Below are 16,585 nucleotides of genomic sequence, written 5' to 3'. Positions count from 1 at the left end.
CCCATTTAGTACCTATTATAGATAGATGTTCAGGTTTAGGAACTAGTTCCCACACATTGTTTCTTTCAAATTGATTTAACTCCTCTTGCATTGCCATAATCCAAGATTCATCATTTTCTGCATCCTCAAAGGATTTTGGTTCAATTTGAGAGATGAATGCATTATGCTCACAAGTATTTCTAAGTGATGATCTAGTTGTTATACCTCGTGAGGGATCTCCTAAAATTACATCTTTAGGGTGAGAAGAGACATACCTCCACTCCTTGGGGAGTGTTTGAGAAGTACCTTCATTTTGCTCCACATTTGGTTCTTCATGATGTTCCTCTTGAATTCCATGTGGTGCATCCTCTTGATTGTCATTTGATGCTTCTTCTTCTTGTTCTTCTTCTCCTGCATCATCATCAACAACGACTTTCTCCGTAGAGGAGGGGTTAGATTCATCAAATGTGACATGCATAGATTCTTCCACAACTAAAGTTCTTTTGTTATAAACTCTATAAGCTTTGCTTGAATTTGAATAACCAAGAAAAATACCAACATCGGATTTTGAATCAAATTTACCAAGATTGTCTTTTGTGTTCAATACAAAACATTTGCATCCAAAAACTTTAAAATAGCCAATGTTGGGTTTTCTATCTTTCCAAAGCTCATATGGAGTTTTATTAAGATTAGGTCTAATCAACACCCGATTTAAAACATAACAAGCGGTGTTGACGGCTTCGGCCCAAAAATATTTTGGTAATGCATTTTCATTTAACATGGTCCTAGCCATTTCTTGAATAGACCTATTCTTTCTCTCAACAACTCCATTTTGTTGTGGAGTTCTAGGTGAAGAAAATTGATGCTCAATGCCTAGATTATTGCAAAAACTCTCAAATGCATGATTTTCAAATTCTCCTCCATGATCACTCCTAATGCATACAATACCATGCCCTTTTTCATTTTGTAATTTCTTACAAAGCACTTTAAATGCATCAAGAGCATCATCCTTATTGGCTAAGAATAATACCCATGTATATCTAGAATAATCATCCACTATCACAAAAGCATAATATTTGCCATTTAGACTTGCATATCTAGATGGCCCAAAAAGATCTATGTGAAGAAGTTCAAGTGGTTTTGAAGTAGAAATATGGTTTTTATTCTTGAAAGAAGTTTTAATTTGTTTTCCAAATTGACAAGCTTCACAAATCTTATCCTTTTGAAAACCAATTTTCGGAAGACCTTTAACTAAATCATCTTTCGAAATTTTTGAAATCAAATCCATACTTGCATGTCCTAACCTTCTATGCCACAACCAACAATCATCATGCAATGCCGAAAAACATTTATCAAGAGTAGATGCACATTCTATGTCAATGATATAAACATTACCACATCTATTTCCAACAAATAAGGTTTTGCCATCACATGAGTTCTCAATAACACAACTAAATTTATCAAAGATAACTTTATAACATTTGTCACATAATTGACTAATGCTAATTAAGTTGTGTTTCAAGTTTTCAACCAAACATACATTCTCAATTAGAGTTGAAGAAACTTTACCAACATTTCCAATTCCAAGGATTTTTCCTTTTGAGTTGTCTCCAAAGGATACGTCTCCACCATTTTCAATTTTGGTAAAGCTTGAGAACCATGCATAGTTTCCGGTCATGTGCCTTGAACAACCGCTGTCCAAGTACCATTTATTCTTCTTCTTCTTCAAGCCCTACAAGAAAAAGTCTCAAGTTTTAGGTACCCAAAGTTTTTTGGGTCCTTGAGAGTTAGCAACGGTTCCTTTTGGAACCTAAATGCACTTGACACCATAATATGCATTCCTTTTCACGGGACATTTAAATTTCATGTGACCATTTTGATTACAATAATGACATACAATCTTATGATCATTTGTGGAGGTAGCTTTAACAAAATAATTCTTATAATACTTTTGCTTCAAATTTGGCTTATATCCAAGTCCTCCTTTATCAAAAACACATTTTTGTGAGTTAAGCATATTATCCAACATCTTTTGCCCATTTGTAAATTTCAAAACAATTTCATTTAATTCATTATTCTTTTTCTTGAGCAATTCGTTCTCATTTTTCAACTCATCTATGTGTGATTTCAAATGCTCATGTAAGATGCTAGGTTTCTCATTTGATAATGCAATTTCATCATGCAATGTTTTGTTTCCTACTTCTAGGCATACAATTCTTGCATTTAGAGATTCATTTTCATTTTTAAGCTTTGCCATTTCCTTTTTAAGACATACATTCTTTTTACCAATTTTCATCAACTCATTATGCAAATCTTGAAAAGCATCATATAATTCATCATAGGTAGGATCACTTACCTCATTGAGATCATCATCTCCTCCTATTGCCATGAGTGCTAGGTTTGATACTTCTTGCGATCCTTCTTCATCATTTGATTCTTCCTCACTATCATCCCAAGTTGCAACCATTGCTTTCTTCTTGAGTTTGTTGATAAGTGGGCACTCCGATCTTATATGTCCAGGCTTCTTGCATTCATAGCAAGTGATTGCCTCCTTCTTCTCCCTATAGTTCTTGAAGTTTCTGAAATTTCTTCGCTCTCCGGTTTTCTTGAAGAATTTTCTGAACCTCCTTGCTAGCATGGCTAGTTCTTCATCATCCGGTTCACTCTCCTCATCACTCTCATATTTTGAAGCTTTGAGAGCAATGCTTTTCTTCTTCTCCTCATGTCCTCTTTCTGCAGCTAAATCCTCTTCATACGAAATAAGAGAACTAATTAAATCATCAAGAGGTAAAGTATTTAAATCTTTGGCCTCTTCAATAGCGGTTCTTTTAGGTCTCCATTCTTTTGGAAGAGACCTAATGATTTTCTTAACTTTCTCACTATTTGAGAAGGTTTTCCCTAAGGCACCTAGGGTGTTCACTATGTCCGTGAATCTAGTATACATAGAATACACATTTTCATTTTGTTCCATTTGGAACAACTCATATTGACGAGTGTATCTACTGATTTTAGACTCTTTCACTTGATTTGTCCCTTCATAGACAACTTCAAGTTTGTTCCATATCTCTTGTGCACTTTCACAACTAGATACTCTATGGAATTCTTTCTTATCAAGAGCACAAAACAAAGCATTCATAGCCTTGGAGTTTAGAGACATCTTTCTCTTTTCTAACTCACTCCATTGACTCGATGGTTTAGGAATATCATCTCCTACTTCATCTTTGAACGTAGGCATGAATGGACCATCACAAACAACTTCCCAAATTTCATAATCTAAGGCTTGCAAATAAATTCTCATTCTAGTTTTCCAATAAGCATAGTCATTACCATCGAAAAATGGTGGTCTAGTTGTGGATTGCCCTTCTCTAAAGGTTGAGTCATTTAGGGTTGCCATGGATCTTTTACTCTAGACGATTAAGTCTTAACAAGAGAACGAGGCTCTGATACCAATTGAAATACAAGTATGCAACCCAAGAGGGGGGGTGAATTGGGATTCTAAAAAATTATTCAATTTATTAAAGAAAATCTTAATGCAATTATAAATCAAATTCAAAGCAATAACAATTAAGAGAACCACAATATAAAAAGATAAGGGAAGAGGGATTCAAACACCGAGATTTTTACGTGGTTCGGCCAACCTCGCCTACGTCCACGCCTCCAAGCTTTCCGGGCTTGAGGATTCCACTAAGCAAGCCTCCAAGGCTTCAAATGCTTACACTTGACTTCCAAGGTGTCAATGGACCTTTACAACAAGAGATTATCCCCAATCTCTTAACCCAAGTGTATCCCAACACTTACAATCACTCAAAATAAAGGATTACAAACTGTTTTGCCTCTCACAATATATAAGATTACACAATTATGCTTAATATGTGAATAGATGAAGCAAGAATGTGTTCTAAGCTCTATGAAGATTGTATTCTCGAATATTAGCTCAAATGGTCGTGTTGTGATCAATCTTCTTTGAATTTGAATGAGCTTATTTATATTTGGAGCCGAAAATCTAGCCGTTACAAACTGTCGGACAGAAAACGGTTCGCCGTTAACCATAAACGGTTAACCGTTTAGGCTGGTCAAAATAACCGTTGGGCCAGATTTCAAATAAACGGTTTGCCGTTTATGGTTGCCTTTTCGCCGTTAACTTCCAGAGACCTGCAAAATGAGTATTTGTTATCTGTTTACACTAAACGGTTAAGGACTTGCGTGAAGTGGCTTCTCTGGACATTATCGGTTAACCGTTTTATATAAACGGTTCGCCGTTTGTCTCCAGTAACCTGCAAAACAATTTAGCCTTATCAGTTTTCGTTAATCAGTGCCAGAGGAGGACAATCTTCAATTCTGGAAGTTATCGGTTAACCGTTTAAAATAAACGGTTCACCGTTAGGTTCCAGTAGCCTTCCCATCTTGGGTGTTTTCCATTAAGCATAAACGGTTAGAGCTTAGGTAATATGTTGCTCTCTGGTGATAATCGGTTAACCGTTTACAATAAACGGTTCACCGTTAAGTTCCAGTAACCTTCCCATCTTTTGTGTTTTCCGTTTTTCATAAACGGTTAGAGGTTTAGGAAATATGTTGCTCTCTGGCTGTTATCGGTTAACCGTTTAAATAAACGGTTCACCGTTTATAACCAGAATTGCATTTTAAACCAGTTTTTTTGCAGAGAATCTTTTTCTAATTTTAAAGTCCATCTTTTATGAAGCATGAATGGAATGATTACTAAGGCTCTCGTTTATTAAGAAATAGCTCCAATACTTTTATCAAAGATCATTTAAAATTTGTTATCATCAAAATCAATATTATTAACATATTTATGTTAACACTTAGCTACCTTGTATTTACAACAATTCACTTTATGACTCAATTCCAAGTGAATTGAGAAACTTGAAATCTCTTTCCGATCTAGAATTAGGCAATAATAAACTCAGTGGCTCAATCCCTCATTCTTTAGGTAACCTAACCAACTTGGCTACCTTATATATTCATACCAATTCACTTTCTGGCTCAATTCTAGGTGAAATAGGAAACTTGAGGTTTCTTTCTGATTTAGAATTGAGCAATAATAAACTCAGTGGCTTAATCCCTCCATCTTTGGGCAATTTGAGCAATTTAGCTACCTTGTATCTTGATAACAATTCACTTTCTGACTTAATTCCAAGTGAATTGGGAAACTTGAGGTCTCTTTCCGATACCAATTGAACAATAATAAACTCAGTGGCTCAATCCCTCATTCTTTAGGTAACCTAACCAACTTGGCTACCTTGTATATTTATAGCAATTCACTTTCTGCCTCAATTTAAGGTGAAATAAGAAACTTGAAGTCTCTTTCTGATCTAGCATTAACTAATAATAAACTTAGTGGGTCAATTCCTCAATCTTTGGGCAATTTGAGCAACTTAGCTACCTTGTATTTACAACAATTCACTTTATGACTCAATTCCAAGTGAATTGAGAAACTTGAAATCTCTTTCCGATCTAGAATTAGGCAATAATAAACTCAGTGGCTCAATCCCTCATTCTTTAGGTAACCTAACCAACTTGGCTACCTTGTATATTCATACCAATTCACTTTCTGGCTCAATTCCAGGTGAAATAGGAAACTTTAGGTTTTTTTCTGATCTAGAATTGAGTAATAATAAACTCAGTGGCTCAATCCCTCCATCTTTGGGCAATTTAAGCAACTTAGCTACATTGTATCTTGATACCAATTCACTTTCTAACTCAATTCCAAGTGAATTGGGAAACTTGAGGTCTCTTTCCAATCTACAATTGAACAATAATATACTCAGTGGCTCAATCCCTCATTCTTTAGGTAACCTAACCAACTTGGCTACCTTGTATATTTATAGCAATTCACTTTCTGCCTCAATTCTAGGTAAAATAGGAAACTTGAAGTCTCTTTCAAATCTACAATTGAGTGAGAATAACTTCAATGGATCAATCCCTCCATCTTTGGGCAATTTAAGCAACTTAGCTACCTTGTATCTTGATACCAATTCACTTTCTTACTCAATTCCAAGTGAATTGGGAAACTTGAGGTCTCTTTCCAACCTTAGTTTGGGGTACAATAAACTCAGTGGCTCAATCCCTATTTCTATGGGCAATTTAAGCAACTTGACTTACTTAAATTTGTTTGAGAATTCACTTTCTGGTGCTATTCCTTATGAATACCGGAACCTTGTGAAGTTGACTATACTACTATTAGGTCATAACCAATTTCGAGGTCCAATTCCCATTTTGAGAAATTTGACAAGCCTAGAAAGAGTACGTCTCGATAGAAACTATCTAACCGGCAATATATCTGAGTCTTTTTATATTTATCCAAACTTAACTTACATAGATCTTAGCCAGAATAACTTTTATGGTGAAATCTCATCTGATTGGGGAAGATGCCCAAAGTTAAGCACTTTAGATTTTTCTATAAATAATATTACTGGCAATGTACCTCCTGAAATTGGACACTCATCTCAATTAGGAGTTCTTGATCTTTCATCAAATCATATTGTTGGCGAGATTCCAATAGAACTTGGCAAGCTTAATTTTTTTATCAAGCTCGTTTTGGCTCATAATCAGCTTTCTGGACAACTATCTCCAAAACTCGGGTCACTCGTTCAACTCGAGCACCTTGACTTGTCTTCAAATAGATTAAGCAATTCAATTCCAAAAAGTCTTGGCAACTTAGTTAAATTACATTACTTAAATTTGAGCAATAATTAGTTCAGTCAGGGAATTCCAATTAAATTCTAGGAGTTAATTCATCTTTCAGAGTTGGATTTAAGTCGTAACTTTCTCAGAGAAGCAATACCATCTCAAATCTGTATTATGCAAAGTTTGGAGAAGCTGAATCTTTCCCACAATAGCCTCTCAGGTCTCATTCCAAGTTGCTTTGAAAAAATGAATGGCTTGCTACACATTGACATATCCTACAATGAGTTACGAGGTTCAATTCCTAACAGCACAACATTCAAGGATGCTCCAATAGAAGCACTACAAGGGAACAAAGGATTATATGGAGATGTCAAAGGACTTCTATCTTGCAAAGCATTAAAGTCAAACAAACAAGCTTTGAGAACGATCTGGGTTGTTGTGGTATTCCCTCTCTTAGGGTTTGTTGCTCTTTTAATTTCTTTGATTGGACTGTTCTTCAAGTTTCAACGAAGAAAGAATGATTCACAAACACAACAGAGTAGCCCTGGAAATTCTCGGGGTTTGCTTTCAGTGTTAACTTTTGAAGGAAAAATTATCTATGAAGAAATTATTAGAGCAACAAATGACTTTGATGATGAGCACTGCATTGGAAAGGGCGGACAAGGAAGTGTTTACATGTCTAAGCTAGCTTCTGGAGAAATCATTGCAGTCAAGAAATTTCATTCGCCACTCCCAGGTGAGATGACATTTCAGCAAGAATTCTTGAATGAAGTCAAGGCATTGACCGAAATATGGCATCGTAACATTGTGAAAGTTTATGGCTTTTGTTTACATGTTCGGCACTTGTTTATAGTTTATGAATACTTTAAAATGTGTAGCTTGGCCGTGATCCTGAGCAATGATGCAGCAGCAAAGAATTTGGGGTGGACAAGGAGAATGAATATGATAAAAGGTATAGTTGATGCATTGTCTTACATGCACAATGATTGTTTCCCACCAATTGTTCATCGAGATATATCAAGCAAAAATGTGTTGTTAGATTTTGAGAATGAAGCCCATGTTTCGGATTTTGGAATTGCCAAGTTTCTCAAGCCAGACTCATCTAATTGGACAGAACTTGCAGGCACATATGGATATGTTGCACCAGGTATGCAAATTATTATTCAAGCTTGTGCAGTGTAAAAATAATAATAATCTAATTATAATTCTTTCTGTTTTTCCCTTTCAGAACTTGCATACACAATGAAAGTTACTGAAAAGTGCGATGTGTACAGCTTTGGAGTGTTGGCATTGGAAGTGATAAAGGGGAAGCATCCAAGAGATTTTATTTCCTCAATGTCCTTTTCATCTTTGAACTTGAACATAGCACTCGATGAAATGTTGGACCCTCGGCTTCCAACTCCATCGCGCAATGTTCATGACAAATTGATATCAATCGTGGAAGTCACCATTTCATGCGTAGATGAGAATCCTGAATCTAGACCAACCATGCAGAAAGTGTGTCAACTGTTAAAGATCTAGTCAATTGAAGATTTAGTCAGGCTTGTGAATAGCTTATTTTACTAAGTAATCGGTCTGGTCCTTTGAAATCATTTTCTAGATTTTACCATATCCCAAGGGGTAATGCTTGTAAGTCCTATTGACTAGATGTATCTTTTTCATTTTATGAATAAAATCTTTCCTCACCTCACACGGTTAGAGGTTTAATAATCCATTAGTGTTTCTGATATGTCACTCCAAAACCGTTGCCTGTTTTCAAACTTCCACCCTCAATTTCTCTTCTCAGTTCAGTTAAAGCCTATCAACATACTGTCACCTAGATGATGAGGTGCTCCATTACAAGAAGCAAAGCTTCTCTTTAAAAAATTTCAAGTACATCATATTAGCAAATATGTTACAATGTCTTCAAAATTTTTATTGTACGTCCTAAATAGGCTGATAATGTTCCTAACTTAACCATTGAATGCTACATGTTGGTTCGTTTAACAAAAAACTTAGGAAGTATAACAAAAAGAAAAAAATGAAATAAGAAACGAAGAAAAACGTGATTGCTGTAGTCATGCAATAGAACTGGAATGCAAGAAAATACCAATTAAGAAAACAAAACACCTTAAATGTCTTCATCTCGTATCCTAGATGCTCTATACATTATTGAACCACAAAACCCACTATTATGCCCCCCTCTGCCTGTTAACTTAGCAATTACAATAACCTCTTCGATAATCATCTTCCACAGCTAAATAATTTAAGAAAGCATTAGACACCATTCAGATATACATCTCTGTAAGAAACATATATTTGAAAGTTCTTAAAGAGATCACACAACTACCTAAATGGAGTTTTCCCTCCCAAAAAAGTGAGGTTAGTCACAACTTGGGTTGGGGGAGATGAACATGTAAGTTAGAACCACCTGAGTGTTGACTGGAACCATGTCAGTCGTGGCAAGCAATGCAACGCGAGCTTGCTCTTAACATATCCAGGTGGACAACTGAGCTTACTGATGAACCATCACATTGTTGTTATCCAAGGCATTTACCAATGTTACATCCGTGTGTTCTCCAAAAAATGAAATTGACTGAACCCAATCATTTTAAGTTATGTTGCTTTGTTGCGCAAAATTCACTCCTGTTCTTATTGCAGCTAGTATATTCGTAAGTAACAGCTTTGATGAATAAGATTTGTAGGGGATTTACCTAGTCTAAGCCTGCTAGATGAAAAGTTTGAATATTATAAAAATTTAAAAGAAAAACCATGTAGCTTGCTGTATTTTGATAACATATGTATAGACTCTAACTCCCTGGCTTATCAACAAGAATCACCCAATTGAAAGGAAGGAAAGTTTTTGAAATGTAGACTTACAGCATGTTTTCATTTTCTTTGAGATAAATAACTAAAGAAATTGGCAAATGTCACATATTTATACATCTTTAATAAGCTGTGCATAAATCATTCATTTATTACAGCAAGCAAATTTAATTTAGTAGGAAATTATAATTCATTGGTTAAAGCGATATTGCTTTTGTACCGGTACTGCCGAAAGCATGTCAGATCTTCTCATTCCTTGCTTCCATCACTCCCTTCCCCAGATTAAGTAAGTTTTTTTGAAAAAGAAACCACGTTGCTTGAAAAGCATATGTCAACAAGGCCATATATACGAACATTTACTCAAACCAAACAATTTCTACTCAAAAAAGGCCAGTTACTACCTTTACGAGCAGCTGCCAAGGTGGATTCAGATCCTCAACTGTGATAAGACAGACCACAAATTGTGAACAGACTTCAAATGCCCATGTCACCCTCTCTCAGAGTTATCTTTTAAAGCCAACCTCCTTTCGTGCTGATTATCTGCAAGTTCAGGCAAGATTACTGCCTCAAAGTTGTCTTAGACTCCTCTGTTTATTTTAGCTTGTTAATGTGCTTGGTCAGACTTTGCAAGAACAGCATGTGCTTGATGGTACGTTCTAGAAGTGCATCTATGCTACATTGTTGATCCATATCAAGGGAAAGAGGAATAGTATCAGCATTAAAACATAAACTACTATTGACAAAATACAGATAAACTTAAAATCATTAGTGAGAAAAAAAAAAAAAGCAATTACCTTTGCGCTGTTGGGTAAAATTTCTCCCAACTCTTTTACGCCCTCTTGAATCATCTAACGATCTTTTGGCCTTGGTCTAGGGTTCTCACCAGGTTTAAGCCTTTTGCGATTTGATTTAGTTTGTTTCATCGTTTTTCTCGTAATATGCAGTCGAGACAGTACGATTGTGCATTTGTGCTTCACACTTTGATCATGTTCTACCAGGAACTGATAGGGAACCCATATTTGAAACTATTTTGGGAATAATTTTCTCAATCATTCTTGCTATAGCCAGCCTGAAAAGAATCGGATACCGCAGCCCCTGCCTTTGCCAAGGACTTAGTAAGGCCAAATAGCTCCACATGCACTAAGTTAGATATATTAACCTTGCCAGACGGGAGAAATAGTGCGAATAGAGGAGCAACTGATACGTGTCAACATTGTCCTGCAAGAGATATTATCATCGGAGTTCTGCTTCGAGACAGTGTTAGCCTAGAGATCATAGCTTCTAATTAAAAATGCATGGTATATCCTAGAGAATGAAGTGCATGGAAACCTGCACTCACATCAGGAGCATTCATAGACATTGAACTAGTTTCACCCATATGTTATCCATCAGCAAGCGAATTATTCCAGTTTGCATTGAGGAGCTTATTCTGAAATCCACACCCAAAAATCAAACAAGTAATCCACTGAAAGTGGTTCCATGCTTCCTGTTCAAAATCTATAGTCATTTTAAGTGAGGCCCCATTTGGTAGCTCTTAAATTATAGTTGTTGTGAAAAAAAAAAAGTAACTATATATAATAAATATAATTTTTTAATAATAATTTTGAAAATTAATAAAGATATAATTAATTTTTATCATACAAGTGTAAAATTAAATCAATTTAGTTTTAAGACTATAGTAATTAATATTTACCAAAACACTTTAATGTTGTAACTTTTGTCCGACTTCAATCCAAACACAGCCAAAATTTTAAGAAACAATGACATCTCTACGTAAATATGCAAAAAATGAGCGCCAAACCTCGCAATACCACTTTGTTTGGTTCTGAGCAGCTTAGCCTTGCTACTCCCAATTGTTTGAAGCCCTAACAATCAAGACTAAACCCACCCCAAGAACACTTAACTCACTGGTTTATAATCAAGAACCAAACAAGAAGAAATCAACACACTAACAAATCAAGAATAACAAATAGATCAAGCACAAAATACACACGGATTAAAGTGGTTCAGCACTAAATGAATGATGCCTACATCCACTGGAAACAAGCTCTGTGATTTCACTTTATTGCTTTCAAGAGTTTACAGAGAAGCAAACACAAATGGAGATTACAAGTTTAGTTGAAACTCTCTCTCTCATTCCCTTCTTTCTTGCCCTCTCACAATTCTCAGGTCTGTTACCAAAAACCCAGAACCCCAGCTCTTTATCAACTGATTCTAGATTCTTTCTCAGCGGCTTTTCCCGCTAATCATAACAGTCTCTGCCTCAGTCACGTGCTTGCAACATGTCTTGATAAAGCATGCTCAAAACGACCTCTTCCTTAGTCGTTTTAGAGAGAAACCAGTTTCTTCAGCTCACGTGCCAAGCATGTGATTTACTTAAACAAAGAACGACATTTTGGCTCATGTCGGTTTTGTTTCAAATGCATATCAGATGACATGTCGTGCTAACACATACTCAACATATGACATGTCGTGACTGAGTATTTAGTTCATATTTCACAATCTCCACCTTGAACTCAATACTCCAGCTACTCCACAGAACTTTCTTCCTCACGATTTGTAACTTCAGTTCCTACAAATCCCTGCTAAGTTCATGCATAGGTTGAACTTAGCAGAGGGTACTGTCTTGGTCAGCATGTCAGCTGGATTCTCCTCTGTATTTATCTTTAGAAGCTTTACAGCTCCTCTGGAAACTTCAAGCCTTACAAAATGGAGCTTCACATCAATATGTTTTGTCTTCCCATGATGTGTCTGGTTTTTGCTGAGGTGAATTGCACTTTGGCTATCACAATAAACCTCAACTGAGTCTTGTTCAGTTCCAAGTTCAGCAACCATTCCCTTTAGCCAAATGGCTTCCTTGAGAGCTTCTGCAGCTACTGTATACTCAGCTTCTGTAGTTGACAGAGCAACTACATTCTGTAATGTAGCTTTCCAGTTGACTGTACATCCCCCCAAGGTGAACAAATATCCTGTCAGTGACCTTCTCTTATCTAGATCCCCAGCAAAGTCTGAGTCTACATAACCCACCAAGATATTTCCTTTATTTCTAGTTCCACCATATAACAGCCCATACTCTGTAGTGCCCCTAAGATACCTCATTACCCATTTTACTGCCCTCCAGTGGTCAGCCCCTGGGTTTGACATAAACCTACTCACCACACTGAGAGCATGTGAAATGTCTGGCCTGGTTAGCACCATTGCATATATGAGGCTCCCTACAGCATTTGAGTAAGGGATTTTTGACATTTCTTGCTGTTCTGCAGCTGTTTGGGGACACATAGCTGCTGAAAGCTTAAAGTGGCTTGCCAAAGGTGTTTGGACAGGTTTTGATTCATTCATACCAAACTTGACCAGCACTGACCAATTTGTTGTGTTTGAAGCCCTAACAATCAAGACTAAACCCACCCCAAGAACACTTAACTCACTGGTTTATAATCAAGAACCAAACAAGAAGAAATCAACACACTAACAAATCAAGAATAACAAATAGATCAAGCACAAAATACACACGGATTAAAGTGGTATCAGAGCTAGACCCTAGTAGCCGGAATGTGGTGGTGGAACAACTCAGGTGTGTCGGACGAAAGGACCAGAGTTCGGCGGTGGTTTCGTCCGAGGGGGGGATTGTTGAGTTGTGTCCCACATTGACTAGTAAAGGGGAGATGCTTGGGTTTATAAGGTGGTAGGTCACTCTACCTAAAAGACTAGTCTTTTGGGTTGGATACCTAGAAATCTTATGCTAAGTCCCCCCAACACCAATCAACATCCTTCCACCCGTTCAGCCATCGTAGATTCATAATGGAATAAAATAACTGTTTATTTTTTTAGGAAATTTTGAATTCAAAGAAATTAGCAAAAGAATTTATGTGAAAACCCCAAATGCCTTACCTTTTGGACAACAGCATCAACATTATCTTTTAGCTTAATACCAAAACGAATTGCCAAAAAGTGACCATTTGAAACCACCGCATCATGATAATAGTAAATTATGTGATAATTCTTAATGATTGGCACAAAAGTATTTATTAGACTCATTAAGTTATACTAGCATTTTATCACATAACAATATGAATTTTTTAATTACTGCTATCCCAGTTTCACATACAAATTACAACTATTCGATAGAGATATATGATCTGTGTCGGCGATTATGTAATAGATGTGTACAGGTTTTTTGTTGCAACATCTCACTCTTTTTTTTTTTTAAATGGAACGAGTCATTCATTACGTCAGTATTAATTTAACATACATAACCCTTATTAAATCTCTTTGTCAATCCCCGTGCATTGAATTTTATAGAACTAATGTCGACATTTGGTAATGAACGTCATAGTCTTGGTAGATAATCGTTGAAGCTAAAACAAGCATATAATTCGAGGACTGATTTGACAGAACAATTATATTATTAACCCCATTAGTTAGTTAAACAACATAAAATCCAATATTATAAGTCACAAATTATTCATGTATAATTTTTTTTTCAAACTATAAAAAGCGAATTCATTGATTCATCAATCAATTTTATAAATAGCAATCAAATTCAAAAAAATTTGAATAAGAAAATAATTTTTTAATCTTTTTTAATAGTTTTTAGAATTTTTATTTTACCGTACATAAATCTTTGCCATTATTTATAAGTTTCTGATACAAATATACGACCTACTGATGCCATGGTTTATGTATTTTACGTCACAAGTTTGTTTGTGGTTTTATGTATACAACTTGTCAGTCACTCAATCTTTTACATAATTTAAATTTGAGTCATTATTTAATAAGAGATTACTTAAGTTATCAATTTAAGAGACAAATTAAAAGATATATAAAACACAAACTCTAATATGTAACATTACTTTTTAAATTGGATATAGTCTCTATGATGGGTTAATTACTTTATTTTGCTCTTTCTGTGAGGGATAAATTTTCCTTAAAAGTTTTTGAAGTTTGGGCTAACCATTCAGGTAGTCCATAAGAACTCAAAGAAAAATATATGGACTACAAAACATTGGAAGAGAAATTACCTGTCATGGATTACGTATTCTACATCACAAGTTGCTTGTTGTTTACTTGTCACACTTATTTATTATTATTTTTTTAATGGAATGCGTCGTATTATATTTCTGTTGTAAATTAAAATCATGGGTCCGCCTCAGACCATCTCAATTTAGATCCAAAATTTTTGCTTATTGTTTATCATTTATATATTTATTATATCGAAGCAGTTATATCTTTATCAAAGTGCACATTATTATGACTAATGGGTATTGAAAGGCACAGTTTGTTGCTTTGATTTGGAATTGGTCGACTATTCCGTTTACCGACACAGACATCATCTTCGGACAGATAATGCCCAGTAAACAAATTGGTTAGTCGCTCAAGGTCTAAAAAGGCGACGGTCAATTTTGTCCATTAATCTTTGTGGAAAAACTTTTGAGTGTTGACTTCTTGACCTCCTTAACTGATGGGGAGATTTACATAATGCATCCATTTCATTTTCTGAAAACTGATTGAAAATGTGGTTTTGATTTCAGTAGAATGCATCCATCTCTAATTGTGGTTTTGATTTCGCAAAATTAAGCTTAAACGGAACAAAGTATGCCCGTTACAAAAATTTTTGACTATAAAAAATAATTTTGTGGATTTTTTTGCTTATAAGTCAACAAATTTTGGACGTATACTTCTTTTTCTCAACTATGAAAAAGGAATACATTGATTCACCAATCTTTTTTTAAACAACAAACAAATTAAAAAAAATTTAAAAAAAAAGGAAAAAGGACATCTACACCCCCTAGGTTTGAGAAAATAATCACCAACACCCCCAATCTTTTAAAAAGGGACACAAAGATCTCTTTTTGATCATTATACCTTTTAAAAAATTGAATCTAAATTTTCAATAAATAGAATTATTTTATAAATAATGTAATCTATGCAATACATTGAGAATATTAAAATAATTTAATATTTTGATAAATTTAAATATGTAATTTGTTATATTTATTTAATAATATATTTCTATTTATTTTAGATATTTTAAATAAATATTTGCATTAAATATATTCTACAATAAAAAAATCTCGCATACTGATGTTATTATTATTTTACATAATATTCAAAATAATTTAAATTTTAATAAACTTGTTTTAATAATATGATTCTATTTATTATAAAATTTAATTTTATATAATAAAATATATCTAAGAGATTGTAAAATACTAAAATATTTTTTAAGTGTTGCAATTATGTTACAATGTATACATTATTGCATTTATTTTAGTGTTATATTTTTATTTATTATAAAACATTATAGTTGATTTTTTTTATAATAGAGGTAAAGGATATTATCGTAAAAAAAATCTTGGTGTCCCTTTCTGAAAACTTGGGGGTGTTGGTGACAATTTCCCTAAACTTTGGAGGTGTAAATGTCATTTTTTCAAGAAAATGAGTATTCTTTTATCTTTTTAAAAATTATCAATTTTTTTATTTTGCAGTACATAACTCTTTTCCATTACTTATAAATTTTTGATACAGATATAGGACCTGTCATTGTTTATGTAATTTTATATCACAAGTTTGTTTATTGTTTTATGTACACAACTTGTCAATCACTTAATTTTTTACACAATCTAAATTGTAGTTATTAGCTAATAAGAGATCCTTTAAGTAATTAAGTTAAAAAACAAACTAAAAGAAAAGTAAAACACGGCACTCTAATACAGTGCGTTTTATCATGTGAGTGTGTGTATTTCTTGTATTTTAACTTATCACTTAATTTAATAACTTAAGGATCCTTGTGTGATGGGTAAATTAATTTGTTTTGATCTTTCTATAAAGGATAATTTTTTCTTAAAAGTTCTTAAAATTTGGGTTATATATTCAGTTAGTTCATGAGAACTAGAAGAAAAGTATCTGGACTACAAAACATTGATAGCGAAATGAATTGTTGTGGATTATGTATTCTATGTCTCTAGTTGGTTGTTGTCTATGTGCACAACTTATCATACTTTTTTTTTCTTTTTTTTTAATGGAACAAATCATATTATATTTCCTCGTCCATACTCGTTCATCAATTTTTTTTAAAAAAATATTAAGAATCTTAATAGTAACACAACGACGATAAAATCTTACAGTAATAAAGCGTTATTTAACAAATAATATTAAT

At 34.3% G+C, this 16,585-nt stretch overlaps 1 protein-coding gene and 1 pseudogene across 1 annotated transcript; both read left to right on the top strand.

Annotated features, from left to right (window-relative positions):
- The first annotated feature begins 6,072 nt into the window (after positions 1-6,072).
- On the top strand, positions 6,073-8,145 carry LOC18034229 (MDIS1-interacting receptor like kinase 2). Its single transcript, XM_024179864.1, has 3 exons — positions 6,073-6,649; positions 6,743-7,771; positions 7,853-8,145. The coding sequence occupies exons 1-3, from the start codon at positions 6,073-6,075 to the stop codon at positions 8,143-8,145; spliced, it is 1,899 nt and encodes a 632-aa protein (XP_024035632.1).
- A 5,588-nt stretch (positions 8,146-13,733) lies between these two features.
- The window catches only part of LOC18034432, a 7,348-nt pseudogene continuing 4,496 nt past the window's right edge, over positions 13,734-16,585 (top strand).

This window comes from Citrus clementina, unplaced genomic scaffold (assembly GCF_000493195.1).
Source record: "Citrus clementina cultivar Clemenules unplaced genomic scaffold, Citrus_clementina_v1.0 scaffold_8, whole genome shotgun sequence".
NCBI lineage: Eukaryota > Viridiplantae > Streptophyta > Magnoliopsida > Sapindales > Rutaceae > Citrus > Citrus x clementina.
Note: the sequence above shows the minus strand (reverse complement) of the source record. Positions and strands in the feature narration are given on the sequence as shown.

What these genes read in the sequence shown, in the direction of transcription:
- LOC18034229 (XM_024179864.1), top strand. Translation starts at nt 6,073, where the DNA reads ATGGGCAATTTAAGCAACTTGACTTACTTAAATTTGTTTGAGAATTCA. An exon ending in TTCAATTCCAAAAAGTCTTG is followed by an intron (nt 6,650 to 6,742) that starts GCAACTTAGTTA and finishes TTCATCTTTCAG; the next exon opens with AGTTGGATTTAAGTCGTAAC. An exon ending in ATATGGATATGTTGCACCAG is followed by an intron (nt 7,772 to 7,852) that starts GTATGCAAATTA and finishes TTTCCCTTTCAG; the next exon opens with AACTTGCATACACAATGAAA.